The sequence below is a fragment of the Orcinus orca genome, chromosome 1, assembly GCF_937001465.1.
Source record: "Orcinus orca chromosome 1, mOrcOrc1.1, whole genome shotgun sequence".
Lineage (NCBI taxonomy): Eukaryota > Metazoa > Chordata > Mammalia > Artiodactyla > Delphinidae > Orcinus > Orcinus orca.
In genome coordinates, this window is record NC_064559.1 from 133,646,134 (window position 1) to 133,672,949 (window position 26,816).

Consider the following 26,816-nt stretch of genomic DNA (forward strand, 5'->3'; position numbering starts at 1 on the left):
CAATATACGCAAATCAATCAATGTGATACACCATATTAACAAACTGAAGGAGAAAAACCATATGATCATCTTAATAGATGCAGAGAAAGCTTTTGACAAAATTCAACACCCATTTATGAGAAAAACCCTGCAGAAAATAGGCATAGAGGGAACTTTCCTCAACATAATAAAGTCCATATATGACAAACCCACAGCCAACATCGTCCTCAATGGTGGAAAACTGAAACCATTTCCACTAAGATCAGGAAAAAGACAAGGTTGCCCACTCTCACCACAATTATTCAACATAGTTTTGGAAGTCCTAGCCACAGCAATCAGAGAAGAAAAAGAAATAAAAGGAATCCAACTTGGAAAAGAAGAAGTAAAGCTGTCACTGTTTGCAGATGACATGATACTATACATAGAGAATCCTAAAGATGCTACCAGAGAACTACTAGAGCTAATCAATGAATTCGGTAAAGTAGCAGGATACAAAATTAATGCACATAAATCTCTGGCATTGCTATACACTAATGATGAAAAATCTGCAAGTGAAATTAAGAAAACACTCCCATTTACCACTGCAACAAAAAGAATAAAATATCTAGGAATAAACCTACCTAAGGAGACAAAAGACCTGTATGCAGAAAATTATAAGACACTGATGAAAGAAATTAAAGATGATACAAATAGATGGAGAGATATACCATGTTCTTGTATTGGAAGAATCAACATTGTGAAAATGACTCTACTACCCAAAAGCAATCTACAGATTCAATGCAATCCCTATGAAACTACCACTGGCATTTTTCACAGAACTAGAACAAAAAATTTCACAATTTGTATGGAAACACAAAAGACCCCGAATAGCCAAAGCAATCTTGAGAAAGAAAAACGGAGCTGGAGGAATCAGGCTCCCTGACTTCAGACTATACTACAAAGCTACAGTAATCAAGACAGTATGGTACTGGCACAAAAACAGAAATATGGATCAATGGAACAGGATAGAAAGCCCAGAGATAAACCCATACACATATGGTCACCTTATTTTTGTTTTGTTTTGTTTTTTTGTGGTACGTGGGCCTCTTACCGTTGTGGCCTCTCCCATTGCGGAGCACAGGCTCCGGACGCACAGGCTCAGCAGCCACGGCTCACGGGCCCAGCCGCTCTGCGGCATGTGGGATCTTCCCGGACCGGGGCACGAACCCGCGTCCCCTGCATCGGCAGGCGGACTCTCAACCACTGCGCCACCAGGGAAGCCCTGGTCACCTTATTTTTGATAAAGAAGGCAAAAATATACAATGGAAAAAAGACAGTGTCTTCAATACGTGGTGCTGGGAAAACTGGACAGCTACATGTAAAAGAATGAAATTAGAACACTCCCTAACACCACACACAAAAATAAACTCAAAATTGATTAAAGACCTAAATGTAAGGTCAGACACTATCAAACTCTTAGAGGAAAACAGAGGCAGAACACTCTATGACATAAATCACAGCAAGATCCTTTTTGACCCACCTCCTAGAGAAATGGAAATAAAAATTAAAAAATGGGACCTAATGAAATTTAAAAGCTTTTTGCACAGCAAAGGAAACCATAAACAAAACGAAAAGACAATCCTCAGAATGGGAATAAATACTTGCAAATGAAGCAACTGACAAAGCATTAATCTCCAAAATTTGCAAGCAGCTCATGCAGCTCAATATCAGAAAAACAAACAACCCAATCCAAAAATGGGCAGACGACCTAAATAGACATTTCTTCAAAGAAGATATACAGATTGCCAACAAACACAAGAAAGAATGCTCAACATCATTAATCATTAGAGAAATACAAATCAAAACTACAATGAGATATCATCTCACACCAGTCAGAATGGCCATTATCAAAAAATCTAGAAACAATAAATGCTGGAGAGGGTGTGGAGAAAAGGGAACCCTCTTGCACTGTTGGTGGGAATGTAAATTGATACAGCCACTATGGAGAACAGTATGGAGGTTCCTTAAAAAACTAAAAATAGAACTACCATACGACCCAGCAATCCCATTACTGGGCATATACCCTGAGAAAACCATCATTCAAAAAGAGTCATGTACCAAAATGTTCAATGCAGCTCTATTTACAATAGCCCGGAGATGGAAACAACCTAAGTGTCCATCAACAGATGAATGGATAAAGAAGATGGGGCACATATATACAACGGAATATTACTCAGCCATAAAAAGAGACAAAATTGAGTTACTTGTAGTGAGGTGGATGGACCTAGAGTCTGTCATACAGAATGAAGTAAGTCAGAAAGAGAAAAACAAATACCGTATGCTAACACATATATATGGAATCTAAGGGGAAAAAAAAGTCATGAAGAACCTAGGGGCAAGACGGGAATAAAGACACAGACCTAGTAGAGAATGGACTTGAGGATATGGGGAGGGGGAAGGGTAAGCTGTGACAAAGTGAGAGAGTGGCATGAACATATATACACTACCAAACATAAAATAGCTAGCTAGTGGGAAGCAGCCGCATAGCACAAGGAGATCAGCCTGGTGCTTTGTGACCACCTGGAAGGGTGGGATAGGGAGGGTGGGAGGGAGGGAGACGCAAGAGGGAAGAGATATGGGAACATATGTATAACTGATTCAGTTTGTTATAAAGCAGAAACTAACACACCATTGTAAAGCAATTATACTCCAATAAAGATTTTTTTTAAAAAAAATGTCTTGTCATACTATAGCCACCCACTCTCACAGCTGCCTCTAAAAATAAAGGTAATTCCTTAACTGTCATCTGTATGTGGCTGTAGCTCTCTTCTTTTCACCAAAATCTGGTTCCTTATATCTTCTAGAAATGCCTCACAGCACCCTAGTTGTGTTTCCAGTGTGTTTATGGATTTATCTTATTATAATTTTTTATCATTGTATATCTTCAGTAATTTTAATAAAACTTTACAAGACAGTAACTTAAATCCAGTATGCATTTTGATCTGGAACTCTACCCAAATTCATACTTTATATTCATCTAATAACGAAGCTACTTGTAGTTCCCTTCCATATTCCCAGTCACAGGGAGACCATCTCCCATCTCCATTAACACCGCCTCACCTCTACCCCAATATACTAACTTAAAAAAAATTTTTTTAACGGAAACAGATGAACAATAACTAGGAACATCAAGAGAGAAAAGTGGGAAGAGACTAGTATGACTGCTTCCAAGGAGCCCTCAAATGGTGGCAGCGCAGACTGAATTCACCACAGCCAAAATTGCCCCCAGCCTTGCACGCTCCCTGATTTTGTTTGCACGCCAAGTAGAGATCCAGCTATCAGGGTAGGAACTATAACTATCAAATAAAGTCAAATTATTAATTTATAACATGAACTGTAAGTCCCCCATGGACTGAAACATTTCTGCCAGCATGACTACTCCATTTTCTGTCCATCAGCATAATGACAATGGATGGCAAACTGTAATAAAAAGTTTGCTTGTCATTAATGCCCCTGAATTGTACACTCAAAAATGGTTAAAGTGGTAAATTTTATGGTATGTATATTTTACATATATAGAGAAAAAAGTCTGTATTCAAAGCAAGGACAATTTGGTAGGTGAAGCAAATGTTAAAGAATTTAAGTCTAATAACATGATAACTTGATACTATCTCTATAGTAAAAACAATCTGTCAATAAAAATAGAATTCTCAAGTATGTTTTAACATGTAATACTACCAATACTGCCTTTGTAGTTCTTTTATCTATATGTATGTCTGTGACTTTTGGGATACAAATTTCTGTAGATATTTTGTTATTTTTACCTCAATCTCATTCTTAGAAAGGATATTATATAATTATATATTATATATTATACTACTATAAAATATAAGATGTGAGTATATTTTATAATAGTGTGATATTATAAAATACAAATATAATATCTAGATGTTATAATATAGTCTTGGCAACTCTAAGAACCACTCCTGTCTCCTGAAGTAGGATCATAAATTAAAATGTTTATGGGAACAGGCAGTTAATATAAATATGTTAAGGCTGATATATAAGGCCGGAGAAGCAGACAAGGAACAAAACAAAACACGGATGCCACACTAAAAGGATTTGAATATTATACTAACTGGTAATGAAAGCCAATGAAGGATTTCAAGTAGGGGAATGAAACAAGAGAAAGCTTGTTATATGGGAGAACTACTATTCCTATGACTACAAAATGCTTGTAAGAATTAAATAATCCAGTAAGAGGGGAAAGAACAAAAACAAGACCCTTTTCTGACTCCTCAGAAGTCTATAACAGGTCATTCCAATGCTTTTGCAAAATATAATGGAGTCTCTCCCAAACTTATACCAGCTTATTAAAGGACAAAAGCTCCTGCTTTGATATGAGAGTTGCAGGCACTTAAATTTGTTTGAAGGCACTATAAATATTCTCAAATGCAATCACTGATCACTATCATCAGAATCACCTGGGATATTTGTTAAAAACATACCATCACCAAAGAATATGATCTAGTACATCTGGGACACAGATGGTCCCAAACTCTTTTACAAAAATCTAAGAACTAATATCCTTCTTTCCTCAGAAAAGCCTTTTCTAACATTTATGGTACCCATAAATGTTAGAAAGGATGAAGTGTCTGCTAAAGAAAGCTGACAGGTATAGGTTACAGAAAATGCAAAGGTCTGGAGATAGGCAAGAGTTTCATTAAAAACCAACAAAAAGCCATCGTACCTAGTGGGGAAAATGACATGATATTAAGTCGGAAAACTAAACCAGGCCTGAATGCCACGATAAGGAGTTTGGACTGACTGTACGGGAACCAAAAAAAAACCTCAGGAGACTAACGTTATCTGAATTAACATTTTTAAAAGACTATACTTCTGTGTGGAAAACTGAACCCTAGCAGGGTAAGAGTGGAAGCAAGATTAGTTAATAAGCTATTTCAATAGTTCAGGAAAGAGATGATGGTGACTTGGACTGGGGTTGGTAGCAGCAGAGGTAGAAGAGTGGGCAGATAAATTTTGGAAGTAGAAAACATAGACTTTCTTATAGATTGGAGGTAGACAGTGATAAAAAGAGAAGACTACAGGATAGTCCTTAGGCTTCTGGCTTAAACAACTGTGTGTGTTGTATATAAATTTCTTTGGTTATTAGAACTACATGTTTAGCCTTTTCATAAAGAAAACAAATAATACTTGGGTAAGAGAAGTTGAAAGGGTATTACAGATATTACATAAATCCTTATCACAAAAATATTGAAAATATAAACACTAAGGATCACAAAAATTAGTCTGCCAGCAAACTAAACTGCCCATGAATTATCTGATAAGATATATAAAATTTGAATCTCTGAATAAAGTACAATAACAAAGTACTTTATTAATACCCTGCAAATAAGCTAATCTGAATAAAGGTTTTTACATTTCTGACAAAAATTAATACTTAGATAGTCTTCATCTCTCATTCTAAAACATTTACTTAGAAGCTGTTACACAAATTCTTGTTATACAGAATTCCAAAAGTTTCACATATCAAATTACTTGGGATACTTTTTTTTTTTTAAAGCACTCCACTAGTTCCAAAACTGGTTCTATGACCCACACAGATACCAAAATCCACAGATGCTCAAGTCCGTTATATAAAATGGACATAGTATTTGCATATAACCTAAGCACATCCTTCCCTACACTTTAAATCCTCTAGATTACTTTAATGCCTAATTACAATGTGAGTGCTATATAAAATATAAATGCTATGTAAATTGTTGCCAGTGGTTGGCAAATTCAAGTTTTGCTTTTAGGAAGTTTCTGAAATTCTTTTTTCCCGAATATTTTCGATCTGCAGTTGGCTATATCTGGGGATGTGGAACCTGGGAATACAGAGGGCTGCCTGCAATTCTAATCTCAAAAGGATCTATTCTACTTTTACCTTAGCCCTTCCCCCAAATTTTAAAATAAAAGAGAAACAGGAAGGTCAACCAAATCCTATTAGCTTTAAAATCTGAACTCCTGAGCACAAAGGCTCTCTGCAGCCTATTTAAGTAAATACAGACTCCTAGATAGGATCCAAATTTCTCCCGCTTTCAACTAAACTTCTCTTGCTTGGCTCCAAATCCCTACAAGCAGATATAAATGCCTACTGGATTTTCCCAGCTTAAAGATAAGCAAATCTAGCCCACAACAATAAACCCAAATTGACCTCAAAAATCTATTTTTAAAAGCTTTGTTGTATGCAAAAAGAGAAATTATCTGTGAAATTCTACAAATGCCCATACATTCATCCCCTTAATGCCTTAAAATTACTTGATATACCCATATGTTCATCCATTCAATGCCTCAAAATTTTGAGAAGATAATTTCACTGGAAGAGTCCCCCTCTCAAAAGAGACCAGAGTAAAGATTCAAATAAGAGCACTACTTTTTTTAGTGACATAGATGGTCATTTGAAAATAGATAATCTATCAATCTTATTTTCTTTTAAGTATGAAGCATACAAGCTATAAAAAGGAGAGATTCAAGAGAGAAATAATTCTTTTTAAAAAAGTGATAGTTTGCTTCTTGCTTCTTCAGCCAAAAACAGGCATGACAAAACAACTAATAAAACTATGAAAAATTATTTGTATTCAAATGTATTTCCAAGAAGATTTCAAGATCTGACACAGGCACAGAGAAAAGGAATGAATTAAAACAAATATAGAAAGGTCAGTTACAGACTGACTTCTATTTGAAACATGTTTTAAAATATTTTAATCATACTTAAAAAAAAGTGAAGTACATTTTTTTAATTCAAGTCTTCCAATTATCTTAAAACACTTATAAGCTGAACTCATACATTAAGGCAAATCCTGATTTTATATATTCATTTAATTGATGAATTCTATTTCATTTTAAATTGCTAATCCAGGGGGAGAGTTTTTGTAAAAAACATTTTATTGCTACAAAGGGAAACATGGTCACAAAAAGGCTTCAAGCGTATCTTAACGCAAATTACTATATTCAATGTCCAATGCAGTAAAAAAATACACAGAGCACAAAATACTTGCCCAATTTATCTCTTCTAGGGTAAGTATTCAAAACATTAATGCACACTTGAATATACACTCCCAAGAGCAGCATTTAAGTTCAAATGATTAGAATAGATACACTAACAATACACATCTGTTATCCTCAACACCAATAAAGTAATAAAAATTAAGCTTAAAAATTATACAAACAATCTATGTTAGGTAGCTATAAAAACTAAACTAAAATAGTCTTACCTTCATTTTATTAAACAAATGCCAAACATTTAGAAATTATATAAAACAAATTGTAATCTGTGGAATGCATGCAACATGGGTGTTAACTCTCATTTTAAACTACTGATATTCTTACCCTTTTCCACATTGGGACAAAAATTTAAAGCTTCTTTTAAAACTGACTAATACCTTATATTTAATTTTCTTCTGGTTGGTCAACGGGGAAGCTGACAGGTTCTTCCTTTGCTTCTTCTTCCTCCACTTCCCCTACTCCCTCTCCTTCTCCCTCTCCTTCCTCCACTGCCCCTACTTCCCCCTCTCCCTCTACGTCCCCTCCTTCCTCTGTGTCCCCCACTCCTTCTACTCCTCCACCTTCTCCCACTTCCTCTACTTCCTCCACTTCTTCTACTTCCTCTACTTCCCCCACTTCCTCTTCTTCTTCCTCCTCTTCCTCTTCCTCTTCTTCAATAGGTTCATCAATCTTTTCCTCCTCCTCCTCATCTCCTTCTATTTGCTGATCTTGAGAATGATCTTGAATTTCAAAGGGATTCTCACCCTAAAAACATGAAAAACAATAGCTTTTAAAGTCAGCACATTCATTTTTTATCAGTGAAATTTTTATTTGCTATACCATTAAAAATAAACTATTTTAAACTTTTAATTTCAACTTATAACAAATTCATTTAATATTTGAGTACTTATTTCATACCAATGTGGGTATATAAATTCCTGAAGTCATTACTTTATACTCCATAAAACAAAGCAGATGAAGATTTATGTTCTACTTAATTACATCAATATTCAATGCACTACTGTTACAAGTTCTCTTTACAAAATTCAAATGAAAATCAAGCACTTTTAAAAACTCAAATGAAAATCAGAAACATATTAGGTATCATGACTTACTTTTTTAAAAAAACAGACATCTTTAATTCACTAAACGTTCACAGATACAATTTTAATATTTTAATTTATTTAAATACTTAAATTATGTATCTGGATGATGTCTCATAAATTGGAGCATATTAGAAGGCTGTATTAATGATGTAAGAAATGAAGAGGCAACGAAGGTTTTTAAAGCAGGAAAGTATAAGATGGTACTACACTTTAAGATATCCCAGGTAGGAAGATGCAGGATGAATGGAAGTAGCAAGAGAAGAAATACTAGTGAGGGGGCTACTCTAATAGCCCAGGAAAGGAAAGGGTAAAAGATGTAGTGACACTATTACCAGAATGGATAAATTAAGATGGGGAAAGAGAAGCAGGTATATGCTATATATAATTGGAATTTAAGATGTCTAAATGTCCAATAGGCAACGATAAATCTGCAACTAAAAAAGAGAAGAGACTTCAAAATAAGATATTTAGATTTGTGAATTGCCTGAACAGAGTGAATAGTGAAGCCAGGTCTTAAATAGGAAAGCCCAGGGTAGGGCTGAGGAAGTAAGTAGAAAAAAAGGGCTGAGAATAAAACCTATGGAAAAGGCTTGTACATGGGGACAGAAGTTAGAAAAGGAATACTCAATGCAGGAAGAAACCCAGGATAGTAAAATATCATCTGGCAAAACAAAGTTTCAAGAATAAGTCAACAGATCAACAGTGTCAAATGATTCAAACAGGTAACAGAAAAGAACTGAAAAGTTCACTAAAGCTGATAAATATTAAACTGAGTAAGGGTACTTAAAGGATTTATTATACTATTCCCTTTACTTTTGTATGTTTAAAATAATAAACAATAAAATGTTAAAATTTTTTATTTGAAAATTAAGTCACTGGTAATCTTAGAAAGAAGAGTTTCAAAAGTATGATGTAAATGGAAGTTGGACAGCAATGACTGCCCAAGAATGAATCTGCACAATTTCCTCCTAAGCTCTCAAAACATACAGGCCCAGACCCCATACTCCAATATTTTAATTTAATCAAGTACTGGAGCTCTTGCTAAAAGCACAAATTCCTGAATTAGTTTCAGACCTAAACTTTCTGAATCAAAGTGTCCAGGAAAGAAGTCTGGTAATCTGCATATTTAAGAAAGATTTAGGGAGATCTTTATCGGAGAAGTTTGAGAAACCCTAATTCAGAAGGTCTTTTATAAGGGGCCTGGGTAGCTTTTTTATTTGATTTTAGCTTCACAGGGAATTCTAATCACACATCTCCAATTGGGAAATACTAGATTAAAGAGTGAATAATATATAGGAAGCAAAGAGCATAATGCAGGTTAATTACCTTTTCAAATATGATAGTAAGAAAAGAGATAAGAAGGGCTAGAGTCTAGGAAAAGTCAAGTCACTTTTAGTTTAGGGAACTCATAAGCATGTCTCTTTGGGGAAGAACAGTAAGATAATAAACAGGAAAAAAAATCAGATGAAAGTAAGGAGAGAGATAACTGATGAAACAACAACATAGATGAAGGGCAAAAAAAGAGTGTTTTCCTTCACAGACAACAGTAAGGGTGAGAAAAAAGATACATAATTCTAAAGTAAAAAGGAGAAAAGTTACAGAGTTCACATCTAACGGTCCAACCTCCCTAAAGCAAGAGAAGAGATAAGAATATGGTAAGTGAAGGGAGTAAGAATGAAATCCGGATATGTGAAGAGTGGAAAGTTTGAAATAGTCACTACGGGAAGCACGTTACATTGACTGATAATAAGTAAAATTATTGTGAATTGCAGTGAAAATCTGGCAAACATAGTACTGGCATAATTCCATGATATTTTTAGCAAGAAAGACAGTAAAGCTAACCATAAATGGCAGAGTTAAGAACTGGTAAGTGGTAGAACAATTAAGTAAAGAATTTTAGAATGGCAGCACTGCATTGTCGTAAGGGCTAACCATGAGTGTCCAGGCCAGGGAGTGAAGGCAGAATAAGATGATATAGCTGGAGAAGTGGGAGAAATTGATGAACTGATTATTTCACGGGAAAAGATTAAAAAAGGTATTTTGTCATTCTGAGAGCACTTAAAGATGAAAGTGTTTTAAAGCCATGACCAGAGATGATTATGAGCAGAGGATTTCTGCAGACATCTAGAAACAGAGCAGACAGCAGGGAACAGAGCAGACAGGAATGCTGGACAAAAAATGCTGGACAAAGGACATCACTGAGTCATGTGACACCAGTGCGTCTTGAATTTTAACATGTATATAAATCAACTGCGATCTTGTTAAAATGAAGGTTCTTATTCAACAGGCCCGGATATGAACTGAAACTGTATTTCTAATGAGCTCCCAGGTGATGTCAATACTGCTGGATCCTTGGATCATATGGAGTAACAAGGTTCTAGAAGAGTTCTCCTCAGTTCTGGTACTTTCTCCACAAGATGCACGTGAGCAAGACACTCCCACTTAATAATGTCTCCCATTCCATGAAGTGACTCTAAAGTGTAGCCTGAAAACCCTACATAGAAATGCTAATTTGTATTCTTCTCTCATTAAAAATTACTTTCATACATCAATAGAAACCATTAACTTCTCAAAAGTTTGTGATAGAGCAGGATAAAAAATTTAATATTTCCTAATTTAGCTATGGTGCTTTAATCTTTCTGATGCCATATCTCCCACAAAATTGGATTTCAATTAGGGCTGCATTCACCTTTTAAAAGTGGTGTCAAGAGTGCAGTAAACAGTGCCAAATAGGACAAATCAGAAAACAGGGCCCTCAGGAACAAGCTGAAAGAACTGAGATTTATTCAGCTTGGAAGTCATCTGGTTGAGGAATAATTTAATGATCACTAAATATATATATTTATATTAGATATACATATATAACAATTTATACATACATATACAAGATATACATATATAACAATCAAATAGTACCTATTAATCACAAGAGCCAAAATAAAACTTCTTTAATTTATAAAATATTTAGTTACTAATGTAAATAACACTTTTGTAAATCTTCAACATAACAGGCTCACTTCAGTGCAGGATGATTTTAAATGAGGTATTATTTTATAAAGACTCAAAAACTAACCTTTAAAAATTTCTATTAACTTCCTGAATAATAAGTTTCTTATTTATACAATAAGTGCTCATAATATGTAAAGAAGGATTACTGGAATAATATATGTCAAAAATCCTGAGAAGCAGTAGGCCAGGTATACCTAACTGTTCACCTCTGATTTTCCTAACATGAGAAGCAAACCTCTTTCCTCCTGGCCTCCTGATTCTATGAGGGAGCTTTTTTCTGAAGCAACATATCTGATCTTCCTACTTCCCCTCCAACTTTTATCCAAGGAAGAGGAATGACTTATCTAATTGGTATGCTTAGAAAAAGAAATACAAATTGGATACATCATTCCTCTTTGGAATTTCTCTTTGCTCAGAAGACCCAAAAGAGGGGAAAGAAGGGATTGAGTTGGGCATCAAGACCCTCTTTTGCCTCTTCTTAGCAACAGAAAGGGTACATTCTACTCTGTTCTATGCCATGTGATAGACTAGGAGAACCCTGTTGCTGTCCAGCTGAACCAGTAACAGAAGTTGGGGGGAGGTGAGTCTGTCTAGGGGTGAAATACTAGACTATCTAAGACATATCCACCAAGTCACTCTTTTTTTTAAAAATCAAGGATAATATTGGGTCTGACATTTGGGTCTTCTATCAGACTCTTGTGTATCTCTCAAATGACCCAGAGCTAGAAAGGCGATGAGAAAGGAATGGCTTATTGCTCCCTCCCCCAATAAATCCCAATAATTAGGAAAAAAGGTATTTTTTTACCTATATGTACAATATTAAGTAAAATTCTCCTCATTTTGTACTATATTAAACATCACAAAGAGTTACCATATCATCATTTAACTATTACAATACTACAATATAACCTAAAGTTTTTGCACTAAAATCTTACCTTAATAAAACGTTCATATCGCGCCTTCACTATTGGATTATTTAAAATGCTTGTAGCAGTCAAGACACTCTCTCTTTTTATTTGTTCCTTATAAGCCTATGAAAAACAGAACACAGGGATACTTGAAAGCCATGCCATGAAAAATATTTCCTTAATTAAAATGACTGCATGCTCGAATCCTTAGTATTAAATGACTTATTTTCTGGCAAATTAAGCTATAAAGCAACAACAGCTACTGTGACCACAATCTAAATCATCTATGAATTAAAACAATGAAGATTCAAAAAGCCAATCAACTTCAGCAAAAAACACTTAGTCACCAAACACTCTAAGTCCGGGTCTACTAAACGGTTGCTTTCTCTCCTTTTCACTCTACATCCAACTCCCCCAGCCCCAGCTACTCCAACTATTCATTTTCATGCTATCAAAAAAAGAAAGACTAATTTTTCATACTGCTAGAGTCTTTCTCTGGGCTGTAAATAGTACAAGAATGTATTATACAAAGGAGGAAAGGTAATAAAATGGAATGTCTAATTGCCAAAAAGGTGTCAAGGGAATATCAAAAAAGAGAAAGGACAAAGATTTAAAAAAAGATTGTACGTGCTCAAAGTGGCTAAAAAAATCTGAGTTAAATGAGGTTCACGTCAATACAAAATATGAATTTAAGACTCAGGAATGCTCTATTTAAAACTTAAGTCTTTAATATTTGAATTTTTAAATTTGCTTTTCAAATAAACTAATTTCTCACAAAGTAAATATTTTTATTTGAAATAAATTTGACTAAATAAAACTAACACAGAAGCAGAAATATACTAATCAAGAAGAAAATAGTAAATTTTTCCTAGAAGTTTTGAGTAAATTCTACTAAAAACATAACAATACATAGTAACTGGTAATCCTACTTTTTAAATTTATTTTTCCCAGTCATCAAAATGTATGCTATAATCAAGTCTTTCTTTTTTGTTCTAAAATACACAAACACACACTCATAAAATCATTTTGTACCACGTTAAAAAAACGTTAACAAAAAAAAAACGTTCAACAGCTATGATTTCCTGAATACTTACTATGTGCCAGGCACTACTTTAAGTGCCTTTTATATATATATATATTTTTTTTTTTTTTTTTTTTTTTTGCGGTACGCAGGCCTCTCACTGTTGTGGCCTCTCCTGTTGCGGAGCACAGGCTCCAGACGCGCAGGCTCAGCGGCCATGGCTCACGGGCCCAGCCGCTCTGCGGTACGTGGGATCTTCCCAGACCGGGGCACGAACCCCTGTCCCCTGCATCGGCAGGCAGACTCTCAACCACTGCGCCACCAGGGAAGCCCTTATATTTTAATTAACCTAATCCTTAATCAGTCACATAAGAGAAGAGAGATTATCCATCCTCATTTTATAGATAAGGAAACTTAGACAAAGAAAAGTTTATTACTTGCTTAACACATGTATGTACTGAACCAGGATTCAGAGAAGTCTTGCTCCAGAGCCCACAATACTACACTTAACCACTATATTACACTAAGTACCTTTACAGTAATTCACTCATGAGATTAATTGGATTGTACACAAGTAGGTAGGTGTGAAAACAACAGCCTTTAAACAGCAATAAGGGATTAATGAACAATTCAATGCCTTCATTAAGACAAATTAAAACTTGCCTGCTTCCCTTTGATATGATCAGGAGATTTTAAGTGCTGCTGAACTGAGCTATGTAAAGCAGGGATATACACACTGCAAGCACTGCAGTGAACAGTCTCTACTTTCATCATGTGATCATCTGCAGTAACACCTACAAAAGAAATACAACTATTAATAAGAAAAGTATGATTCACATACTTCTGACAAATCAAGTTTTCACTATTTCATTTCCATGATTATTTATGCCCCTTATTCCAAAAAAAGGATCAGAGTATATAGGTAGAGTTCTTTTGCCGTATCTCATTCATCTACATATATAGATTGAAAACTATATGGATAAAAGATTAAAATTATAAAGTATAATTACATTATATTTCCTAATCATGTTATATACACTGATGCTCTGAGGTCTATAAGTCCAACCCCAAAAAATATAATATAAAAAAAAAAAGCTGATTTTCTAGTAAAATAAGAATTTCCATGCTTATGAATGTGGGTGGGTAGGGATCGTAAAAATATGTCAAAATTGTATTCATAAGGAACAAAAACATATGTTAGATCTTAAAAATGGTGACTGAGGCGTATTACAGGTGAAGGCTACTTTATATGTTTTTAACACCTATTTTATTTGTTGATTTCTGCACATCCCAATAGAGAGTAGCAGCTTTGGCTACCTGGCTTATCACTGTATGTTTGGCTCTTAGCAACAGTGCCTGACACATAATAGGACCTCAGTAAATATGTTAAATTAATAAGTTATATGTATATTCACAGGAATTTTCTTTAAATGCTGCACATGAAAAACTGTTGGGAACACACCAGTTTCCTTGGAATTATATCACTTTTAAAGAACCATGTATTTTTTTATGTTGAAAAAATTGACTTGGCTCTTCCTTTGGGCAACTGAACTTATCATGTCATTCGATTAAGAAAACAGTAGACAACATGTAGCTTCAATTCAATAAAAAGATCCCCATGATCTTATATTTCATTCTTGAAGTAACATTTTAAGGTACTAGTTACTGTGACCATCTGTATCTGCTGGTTGCACATCTGCAGATTCAACCAACCATGGCTGAATTTTTTTTTTTTTTTTGCGATATGCGGGCCTCTCACTGTTGTGGCCTCTCCCGTTGCGGAGCACAGGCTCCGGACGTGCAGGCTCAGCGGCTATGGCTCACGGGCCCAGCCGCTCCGCGGCATGTGGGATCTTCCAGGACCGGGGCACGAACCCATGTCCCCTGCATCGGCAGGCAGACTCTCAACCACTGCGCCACCAGGGAAGCCCCATGGCTGAATTTTTAAAATAGAAAATATTTAATACTCCAATAAAGATGTTAAAAAAATATATATATACATATATATATTTAAAAATAAAAAAGGTAGAAAATATTTTAAAAATTCCAGAAAGTTCCATAAAGCAGAATTCCATGCTGACAATTATTTACACAGCATTTATACTGTATTAAGTATCATAAGTAATCCAGAGATGATTTAAAGTATATAAGAGGACATGTATAGTTTATATGCAAATACTACACCCATTTTATATAAGGGACTTGAGCATGATGGGTTTTGTTATCTGCAGGGAAGTCCTAGAACCAATCTCCGTCAGATACATAAAGACAACTGTCTATACAAGGGAAGGATATAAGAGAAAATGGCACTTTCCAGGAATTACAAGTAATTCAATATGGCTGGGGCACAGACTATAAAGAAGGGATGACAGGGAAAAACAGCAGCGCCTAGATTATGAACAGCTTTGTGTGCCATGTCTAGGAATCTGAACTTTATTCTGTGGAGGATGGGGAAGCCACTGAAAATTCCTGAAGTAATAAAATCATGCAGTAAAATTAAAGATAAGAAAAACTAAAAGTAAGGAAACTGGTTAGAAAGATACTGTAACTGCCAAAAGAACAGATAAAGCTTTGAACAAATTCAATATTTAAAGAGGAAGTAAAGAACCAGACTTGGTACATATTTAAAAGATAGAACCGACAGAACACAATGCTACAGACATAGTAAAGGTGAGTACTAAGATTAACTTCAAAGTTCTGGTTTTGATGATGGGGCCACTTTCCAAGATGAATGAGGAGATATTTGTTAAGTTTTTGTTTTGTTTTCTTTTGGGGGTGGAGGACGCTCAAGGGGAGGATAAATTTTTTGGGTATGTTCACTTTGTGAGACTGCTAAAGAGAGATATCAGTAGGCAGTTGCATGTAGGAGATTGGAGTTAGAAGAGACCTGTACTTAAGATATAGGTCTATAAGTAATCAACATATAGATGTTGATTTAAACTCTGTATGTAAATTAATTCATCAGGAAGATATATAAGGAGAGATGATAATGGGACTGACAATACTGAAAAATATCAACTTCCAAAAGCTTAGTAGAGAAGGAAAAGCACAAAGAATAAAAATGACAAGGGGGGGCTTCCCTGGTGGTGCAGTGGTTGAGAGTCCGCCTGCCGATGCAGGGAACACGGGTTCGTGCCCCGGTCCGGGAAGATCCCACATGCCGCAGAGCAGCTGGGCCCGTGAGCCATGGCCGCTGAGCCTGCGCGTCCGGAGCCTGTGCTCCACAACGGGAGAGGCCACAACAGTGAGAGGCCCACGTACCGCAAAATAAAAACAAAAACAAAACAAAACAAAAATGACAAGGAAATAAAGAAAACATCAGGGCACTGAGATACCACAGAAACCAAGGGAGGAAACAGATTCACAAAGAATACAGTTATCAGTGGAAAATGTTGCAGAAGAAAGATAATGATTCAAAAGAACATACTGAAGTTGGTGTTGGTAACCTCTGTCATAGCAGTTTCAGTAGACTAATGGTAGCAGAAACTTGTCTGCTGTGAGTAAAGTAATAAATGAGAATGAAAAAAGAGAGACCAGTGTGGACTATGCTTAAAGAAGTGTGGTTGTTTAAACAGAAAGGCAGGTTTTAAAGGAACTAGTGTCTATGCTTTTTTCTTCTCCTTTGGGGCTTATGAGAAGGGATAAGAGAGACAGAGGACATACAGAAGTACAGGCGGCCCTCTGTATCCATGGCTTCTGCATCCATGGACACTGGAGAGCCAACTATGGGACTTGAGCATCTGCAGATTTTGGTACCCGAAGCAGGTCCTGAAACCAATCTCTCTTGGAACCTAGGGACAACTATATCTTCCATGTGGAGGCAAAGCTGAGTTTTCCTCTATGAAGGAAATGAAGTGAAAGACCTAAGGGCAGGTAGTGATAAATTTGTAAGCATGAGAACAGGAATCAAAGGATTCCATTTCTGATAACCCACTCAGGCCTACCACATATGACTATGTACTATATCACTCTATTGCAGCGGTCCCCAACCTTGTTGGCACCAGGGACCGGTTTTGTGGAAGGCAATTTTTCCATGGACGGGGTGGAGGGGGGATGGTTTTGGGATGTTTCATGTAATACATTTATTGTGCACTTTATTTCTATTACTATTACATTGTAATATATAATGAAATAATTATATAACTCACCATAATGCAGAAACAGTGGGAGCCCTAAGCTTGTTTTCGCTTGTCACTCACTGATAGGGTTTTGATATGTCTGTAAGCAATTGATTTATTATGGTCTCTGTACAAACCTCTCTGCCAATGATAATCGGTACTTGCAGCTGCTCCCCAGCACTAGCATCACCACCTCAGCTCCCCCTCAGATCATCAGGCATTAGATTCTCACAAGGAGCGTGCAACCTAGATCCCTCGCATGCGTAGTTCACTGTAGGGTTCGAGCTCCTATGAGAAATCTAATGCCGCTGCTGATCTAACAAGAGGAGGAGCTCAAGCGATAACGCAAGCGATAGGGAATGGCTGTAAATACAGATGAAACTTTGCTCACTTGCCCACCGCTCACCTCCTGTTATGCAACCTGGTTCCTAACAGGACACAGACCAGTACTGGTCCATGGCCCAGGGGTTGGGGACCCCTGCTCTAATGGGCATCATTTACACTGAAATAGGTATGTAAAATATATATGTAAATTTCTAAATTAATTTGTTTAAATACTTACCTTCCATGACATCTTTTTCAATTATTTTGACTACTTCTGTTTGATTATTTGTCTGTTGCTTACGAATAGATGTTTTCTTGAATTTATTTACCATACATTCCTAGAAAACAAAATAGAAAGAATCCAAAAAGTTTTCAGTGAGCACATAGTATAGGCCTAGCACCATGCTTGGCCTATGGAAGATAACAATACCTGTTATATAAGAACTAGTAAATGTTCTCAAGGAGCTTACAATTTAGTTGGAAAGACTAATACAAAGTCCCAGGAAACTACAAAAAGTATTTACTTTTCAAGATGTATTTTAGGTACATAGAGAGAGAGAGATCGAAGACAGCTGATAGGCAAGAGATCGTCTCAGGACAGGTGAATATGAAAGTCCTAAATAACAGTTAGGAACCCGTTAAACAAAATTACAGAAAGAAATTTTAATTAAGGTACACAATTCTGCAAGGATATAGAGGAGTAAATGATTCCTGTACTTCTAACCTTCTAACAGTTGCCCAAACTAATTGTATGTACAGTTAGCAGTCCAGATCCAGCCCTGGCCCCAACTATCCACCCTTTCTCCAAGCCACTTCTGCCTACACCATCACGCTGGGGCCTTCCACTCAATAGTGTCATCTGTTTAAGTGTGAGTGTGTTCAATTTCCAATTTTTGTTAGTTCACTGAGGGGAGTGTCTTTGTCTTCAGTGCCTGAACAGCACCTTTCGTAAGTATTCAAGAAAAACTGTTGAACTGATGATCACATTCTGATAATATAAAGGACACTAATCAAACACGAGGCTCTGGCTCTGAATTCAGACTTCCATTTATTGAAAGTCACTGAACTGCTCTGAGCATGATCTTTTAGGATAAAGAGGAGTTAGTATAAGGCTGAAATGAAATATGAAGAAAAGTACCCAACACAACACCAGGTACACAGAAGACTGTTAATAGATGATAGCTGATTCTGTATCAATAAACAGCTGTTAAAGGAATTTTTTCCTGACACCTCTGCCAGAAACTACTGTGAAAAATGTACTCTCAAATAACAAATCTAAAATCTATGAAAGAGGAATCCACGTCTACTTCTGAGCTAATTTTAAAACAACTCTTTCTTTAAGTGAATAGTAAATTAAATTCTTAGAAACATAAAATGGGAAACTATGAAAATATAAGAAATTCAAATGTCAGATAAAGTGCTTCTCACTTCAGAAACAGCTACTTACATGCAAAAATTCCATAACTACTTTATCGAATTTGGTTTGTTTTTGAATATGATCTAATGTTTCCTGGTGTGAAGAACTTTCCAGATGCAGTTCAATATCTTTTTCTTCAAATGTTCGAAATTTACAAAATGAACATGTGAATGCCATTCTGTAAGGGAAAAAAAAAGTTTTTCTTTAAATATTACCTTATTTACTTAGAAAGAGTTCATAAGACTATACCAATGAAATTAATTTTCCCAGCATAAATGATTTCCTCTCTTCCATTTAATGGTTGATTTAAATTTAGCTTAAGTCAGAAAAAGATAGTATCTAAGTACCTGTCTGGACACTGTTATTATACCAATTGGCATCGCTGGCCCACACTGGAGCTTCTGGGTATGAAAGATGGATCAATGAATCTACTTAATCTAATCCTAAACTATCCACTTCAAGTCTAGATCAGTTAGAAAGCCAGAGCAAACTTCAAGCAGTATCAAGTTCCGAAGTTCTACTACTTATTTTACACTCTGTTCCATCCTCAAGCTTCCAAACCACTGAAGTAGTGACAACAAAGCCAGGTGGAACATCAGACAACCATAATTCTCTCTGTTAGAGCTCTTGGATGATCAAAAGTCCTGCCCTGTAAAAATCACTTCAGGATAACTAATCAGCCTGGACTGGACAAATGCACTCATTTAGAAGCTCAGGAGGCACTCCAGAATGAATTTTCCCTTTTTCTGCCATTTAATTATTCCTACCTCATATATTCTTGTTACTTCCTCTTCCTCGAATTACAACACTAGTTTCCTAATTGGTTTCTTTGCCTCTAGTCTCCATTTTCCAACTAATTCCTTACAGTACTATTATACTTATTTTCCTGGGTAAGAGTATAGGATCTGATATCTACTGCTGGGTTTATTTCCTAGCACCCTTATGTGACCTCAGGCAACTTAACTTATCTGGGCCTTAGTTTTCTTATCTTAGTAAGATTAAAACCCTCATAGAGGTGTTTGAGCATCCTCAGATTTTGGTATTTGAGGGTCGGGTGGGGGTCGGGTAGGAGGGGTGGTGGTCCTAGAATCAATCCACTGTGCGATGACTGTAAATATCAAAAAATCATTCCTATATATCTTTTTTTTTTTTTTTTTTGGCTCTGTTGTGTCTTTGTTGCTGCGTGCGTGCTTTCTCTAGTTGCGGTGAGCAGGGGCTACTCTTCATTGTGGTGCGTGGGCTTCTCATTGTGGTGGCTTCTCTTGTTGCAGAGCACAGGGCTCTAGGCGTGCGGGCTTCAGTAGTTGTGGCACACGGGCTCAGTAGTTGTGGCACACGGGCTCAGTAGTCGTGGCACACAGGCTCAGTAGTTGTGGCTCGTGGGCTCTAGAGCACAGGCTCAGTAGTTGTGGCGCACAGGCCTAGTTGCTCCACGCCATGTGAGATCTTCCCAGACCAGGGTTCGAACCCGTGTCCCGCACACTGGCAGGCAGATTCTTAACCACTGTGCCACCAGGGAAGTCCCATTCCTATATATCTTTGATCAAACCTTTTCATTTGACTCTCAGGAATTTTTTCACATCCAAATTGATGTATCTGCCTTTTCAAGGAAACAGGTTTTTGTTTTTGTTTGCTTAAACACAATACTTTATCGATTCTAAGACATATTTTTCCTTATTGCATCTCGGAAATCAGTCTGTATCATAAAATTAATGACATATCACAATCTCTTTTGGCCAGATAGATTATTGCTTGTGCATGTAAAATATCAGGAATTCCAGTTTTAAAATCTGTAGAGTGATTGTCAGTGGCTTGAAAGTCCCAAGGACAATTATACAGCATTCTTTTAGATCCTGACAACCAAATAGCTATGGGAGAGGTGGAGAGTAGCAAATTGAATATGTCAATATCCTTGAGACAGGAATCAAACATAGGCTAACTATACACAACTACAGCACCAGCTTAAGACACCAATAACAGCTTTTTAAAAAATATCTTTTCTTTTTTTACTTTTTTCCAGTTTTATTGAGATTGACATATAACATTGTGTAAGTTTAAGATGCACAACGTAATTATTTGATACATGTATCTATTGTGAAATGATGAGCACAATGAGTTTAGTTAACGTCCAACACTTCACTAGTTATATTTTTTTTCTTGTGCTGAGAACTTTGAAGATCTACTCTCTTAGCAACTTCAAATATATATACAGTATTGTTAACAACAGTCACCATGCTGTACAATATATCCCCAGAACTTATTTATCTTATAATTGGAAGTTTGAACCTTTTGGCCATCTACTCAATTTTCCAACCCCCAAACCCCGGAAACAGTGTTTTTATGAGTCCAATTTGCAGACTCTACTAAGCACAAACCTGTATCCATCTCCATATTTCTCACTGTTTTTTTCTCTTCTGCGCCTTTGTTTCTCTCGCCGAGCCTCAATTCGTCGCTTTTCTTCTTCTTCATTTTTAGGATCTGTTTTTGCTAGGGGATCAGACAAAAGAGTTAAAAATAAAAATCATTTTTCCATTCTCCTTTTCCAGTCCCCAGTTCATAAACTATAGACATACAAGATTTACTTGACGGTCATTATCTAAATTGAACTCACCACAAAAATCAGAATTTGAGATTACCCAGCATTTCTGAAACTTCATTCATGTGAATAACATCATCATGAACTTTGCCTATTTATTTCTCACCTATGTTATTATCTGCTACATATTTTTCTGTAGATCTGCTCATTTTTTCTTATCCTCATTTTAAGCAATAATATCCACATCACCTAAAATAATTTTGAATACCACACTCTGGGAAACACGGAAATAACCTGACCTTGCATGAATGTGGAAAAACAATGAGCACTAGAAAGAGAGCCTTGGATACAAAAACTCATTTATTATAGCAGCTCTCCCAAAATTTCTTAAAATGTATAAACTCTAAAACAAAAGCAGATTCTTCCTCTTTTTCTCAAAACATGCCTTAATGCGAATACACAGTACAAAATGCACTATTTTAACCATTTCAAAGTGTACCATTTAGTGGCTTTAAGTGCATCACAATGTTGTGCAACCATCACCACTATTTAGTTCCAGAACTTTTTAATCACTCCAAAGAGAAACCCCATACCCATTAAGCAGTCACTAATGCACCTGGTAAAACTACCAATCTGCTTTCTGTCTCTACAGATTTTCCTATTCTGGATATTTTATATAAACAAAGGATACAATACGTGGCATTTTTTTGTCTGGCTTCTTTTATTTAGCATAATGTTTTCAAGGTTCACCCATGTGTTGTACCATGTATCAGTACCTCCTTCCTTTTTATGGCTGAATAATATTCCACTGTGCGAATACACCACATTTTTTTCATCCATTCATCTGCTGATGAACATTTGGATTCTTTCCACCTTTTAACACTTGTGAATGATGCTGCTATGAACATTTATATACAAGTTTTTGTTTGAATACTTCTTTTCAATTCTTTGAAGTATGTATCTAGGAGTGGAATTGTTGGTTCATATGGTAAGTCTACGTTTAATCATTTGAGGAACCATCAAACTGTTCCCCACAGCAGCTGCACCACTTTACATTCCCACCAGTACTGTATGAGGGTTCTAATTTCTCCACATCCTCATCAATACTTGTTATTTTCCTTTTTTTATATTTTTTTTGCGGTACACGGGCCTCTCACTGCTGTGGCCTCTCCCGTTGCAGAGCACAGGCTCCGGACGTGCAGGTTCAGCGGCCATGGCTCACTGGCCTAGCCGCTCCGTGGCATGTGGGATCTTCCCGGACCGGGGCACGAACCCGTGTCCCCTGCATCGGCAGGCGGACTCTCAATCACTGCGCCACCAGGGAAGCCCTCCTTTTGTTATTTTTAAGACCATCGACTTCACATGGTGTGAAGTGGTATCTCATTGTATTAAAAGAAAAAGGTTCTTTCTTATGATACAATTAACTTTAGACTTACAAAAAAAAAAACCTCATCTGCCCTCAAACTTTTCCTTTTATACATTGTTTATCCTTTTGGATTACCTTTGGAAAAATATCTAATACAAAATCATGAACACCTGGGGATTTCATAAACTTAACAGTAAGCAAATATTAAGTACTTGCTATGCATACAGTGGGATGTTTCAAAACTATATAAAATACCTTAAAATTAAATATCTAGATTATTTTTCATCTTTTTTTTTTCTTTTTTTTTTTTTGGTGGTACGCGGGCCTCTCACTGTTGTGGCCTCTCCCGTTGTGGAGTACAGGTTCCGGACGCGCAGGCTCAGCGGCCATGGCTCACGGGCCCAGCCGCTCCGCAGCATGTGGGATCTTCCTGGACCGGGGCACGAACCCACGTCCCCTGCATCGGCAGGCGGACTCTCAACCACTGCGCCACCAGGGAAGCCCTATTTTTCATCATTTTATAAGAGCTTAAATGTACATTATTATTTTATTAACCATTTTCAATATCCTCCTTCAGTTCCCCTCAAATCCTCACTCTGTATAAAATCCACTTGTACATGACCTTAAACTAGAAGCAGTTCCATTTCCCTTCATGTGCTAAAACTACGATATATGTTGTACCTCTATCCAAATGACTGAATACGGTTCCTTTCCTACTTCTTTTCGACAAATCATATAGTCTATATACTACAGTGTAGCAAGACTTCTTACTCCTAAATATTCAGCAGACATCTTTCAGAATGCCCACCTCATGCCTAAAAGTGAAAGCCTGATTTGACTACAGGATTTTGGCTTCATTGTTAGTTATACTACACTGCTCTCTCAAGTTTTGCTAAAAAGAAAAAAAAAGTTGGGTCACATATAGCCGCTTTAGTGGCAAATCAGTTTCTGATTCAAACTTTGCAATATTTATTTAACTATACCTGCAAAATATATCTTTGAAATCTATCCCAAGAGGATCAACTGAATTGCCTAGTCTAGAAATATTTAGAGTACACAATTCAGTAAATAGCAATCTATCAACTAAAACAGTATAAAAGTTATCCTTACTAACACACACTCTACCTATTAGCAGGTTTCCTGAATTCCAGAATATTGCTATTTTTTACTAAATAATACAGATGTCCCATGCAAAGCATGGCAGGAAAGTAGATTTAAGAATAGTATTTAAACCGTTCCTGAGTCTTGTATTAAAACTTATAATTTTAAGGAAAAAAATCCAACATTTGCAATATCAATTATTTTTTCAAATATGATACATTAAAATGTCTGTAATGTTGTAATTAGATTAAAAAAGACACTATCAAACTCTCAGAGGAAAACGTAAGCAGAACACTCTATGACGTAAATCACAGCAAGATCCTTTCTGACCCACCTCCTTGAGAAATGGAAATAAAAACAAAAATAAACAAATGGGACCTAATGAAACTTCAAAGCTTTTGCATAGCAAAGGAAACTATAAACAAGACGAAAAGACAACCCTCAGAATGGGAGAAAATATCTGCAAATGAAGCAACTGACAAAAGATTAATCTCCAAAATTTACAAGGAGCTCATGCAGCTCAATATCAAAAAAACAAACAACCCAATCCAAAAATGGGCAGAAGACCTAAACAGACATTTCTCCAAAGAAGATATACACACTGCCATCAAACACATGAAAGGATGCTCAACATCATTAATCATTAGAGAAATGCAAATCAAAACTACAATAAGGCATCACCTCACACAAGTCAGAATGGCCATCATCAAAAAAATCTACAAACAATAAATGCTGGAGAGGGTGTGGAGAAAAGGGAACCCTCTTGCACTGTTGGTGGGAATGTAAATTGGTACAGCCACTATGGAGAACAGTATGGAGGTTCCTTAAAAAACTAAAAATATAACTACCATACAACCCAGTAATCCCACTACTGGGCATATACCCTGAGAAAACCATCATTCAAAAAGAGTCATGTACCAAAATGTTCAATGCAGCTCTATTTACAATAGCCAGGACACGGAAGCAACCTAAGTGTCCATCAGTAGATGAATGGATAAAGAAGATGTGGCACACATATACAATGGAATATTACTCAGCCATAAAAGGAAATGAAATTGAGTTATCTGTAGTGAGGTGGATGGACCTAGAGTCTGTCATACAGAGTGAAGTAAGTCAGAAAGAGAAAAACAAACACCGTATGCCAACACATATATATGGAATCTAAGAAAAAAGAAAAAAGTTCATGAAGAACCTAGGGGCAAGACGGGAAAAAAGACACAGACCTACTAGAGAATGGACTTGAGGATATGGGGAGGGGGAAGGGTAAGCTGTGACTAAGTGAGAGAGTGGCATCGACATATATACACTACCAAACGTAAAATAGCTAGCTAGTGGGAAGCAGCCGCATAGCACAAGGAGATCAGCTCGGTGCTTTGTGACCACCTAGAGGGGTGGGACAGGGAGGGTGGGAGGGAGGGAGACACAAGAGGGAAGAGATATGGGAACATATGTATATGTATAACTGATTCACTTTGTTATAAAGCAGAAACTAACACATCATTGTAAAGCAATTATACACCAATAAAGACGTTAAAATATATATATATATATATATATATCTCTTAGTTTTAAAACTGGATGTAAAAAATTTGAAAAACTGGACTAGAAAAACTTGGAATATTCATTCATTACAATGATCTTAACCTCCTCCAGTCCCAACAAGATTAGGCAATCAAATATTAATTCTAAAGAAGAGAGTAATTTTTGCCCCCTTGCAATATCACCTAACTTGGAAAGATAAAATGCTTTTCAGTCATCAAGGCAAAAGTAAAATAAATATAAAAAGCAAAAAATAATTCAGTGTACAGTCAAAAACAGGCAAAGTATTTGTTGTATATTATTTTGTTATTATGTTTTCACAAAGAATGCTGAGAAAGACATTTCCTTACCTTTTATTTATGTATCCTCTTGACAATCTAATTTGGTCAAATGTACTTGATTTCATTTAGAGATACATTACAAAGTTAAGTAAAATACAATGACGGAGAAAAGAAACAGAGTAATCTGGCTCTGAACTTTTTTTTTTAAGATTTATTGAGATATAATTCAGTATAAACCATACGATCCACCCATTTAAAGTATGTAATCCAATGTTTTTTAGAACATTCACAGGTATGTGCAAACATTACCATAATCAATTCTAGAACATTTTCATCACCTTACAAAGAAATCTGGTACCCTGGTATTACTCCCTACACACCCCAGAGCCCAAAGCAACCACTAATCTACTTTCTATCCCTATAGACTTCTGTATTCTACACTTTCAAATGAAAAGAATCATATTATGTGGACTTTTGTGACTGGCTTCTTTCACTTCATTAATCTTTTCAAAGTTCATCCAAGTTGTAGCATGTATCAGTACTTCACTCCATTTTTATGGCTGGAAACTATTCTACCATTCTATTCTGTATGGACGTACCACATTTTGTTTATCCATTTATCCACTGATGAGCATTTGGGTTGTTTCTACCTTTTGGCTACTATGAACAATGATGTTATATGTATCCGTACACAAATTTCTGTGCAGACATATGTTTTCATTTTTCTTGGTATATACCTGGGAGTGGAACTGCTGGATCATATGGTAATTTGTTTAACCATTTGAGGAACTGTTTTCCAAAGTGCCTGGACCATTTTACATTCCCACCAGTGGTATAAGAAGGTTCTGATTTCTCCACATCCTCGCTAAGACTTGTTATTACCTTTTTGATTCTAGCCATCCAGGTGAGTATGAAGTGGTATCTCATCGTGGTCCTGATTTAAATTTCCCTGCTAACTAATTGTTGGGAACTTTTTCATGTGCTTATTGGCTATCTGTATATCTTTTTGGGGAAAATGTCTGTTCAGATGCTCTGCTCACTTTTTTCAATTGGGCTATTCGTCTTTTTATTGAGTTTAAAAATTC

At 36.2% G+C, this 26,816-nt stretch overlaps 1 protein-coding gene across 7 annotated transcripts in view; it reads right to left on the bottom strand.

Moving 5' to 3' along the window:
* Positions 1–6,706: 6,706 nt before the first annotated feature.
* The window catches only part of ZNF326 (zinc finger protein 326), a 36,985-nt gene continuing 16,875 nt past the window's right edge, over positions 6,707–26,816 (bottom strand). For all 7 annotated transcript variants that reach the window (XM_004263008.3, XM_033432386.2, XM_049714420.1 and 4 more), the window contains 6 exons: positions 21,284–21,395; positions 18,939–19,086; positions 17,730–17,829; positions 13,713–13,843; positions 12,056–12,151; positions 6,707–7,770 (listed from right to left, as the gene is read on the bottom strand). In XM_004263008.3, coding sequence (XP_004263056.1) covers positions 7,411–7,770; positions 12,056–12,151; positions 13,713–13,843; positions 17,730–17,829; positions 18,939–19,086; positions 21,284–21,395 — 947 coding nt within the window. In that variant the 3' untranslated portion in view covers positions 6,707–7,410. The remainder of the gene's footprint in view (positions 7,771–12,055; positions 12,152–13,712; positions 13,844–17,729; positions 17,830–18,938; positions 19,087–21,283; positions 21,396–26,816) is intronic.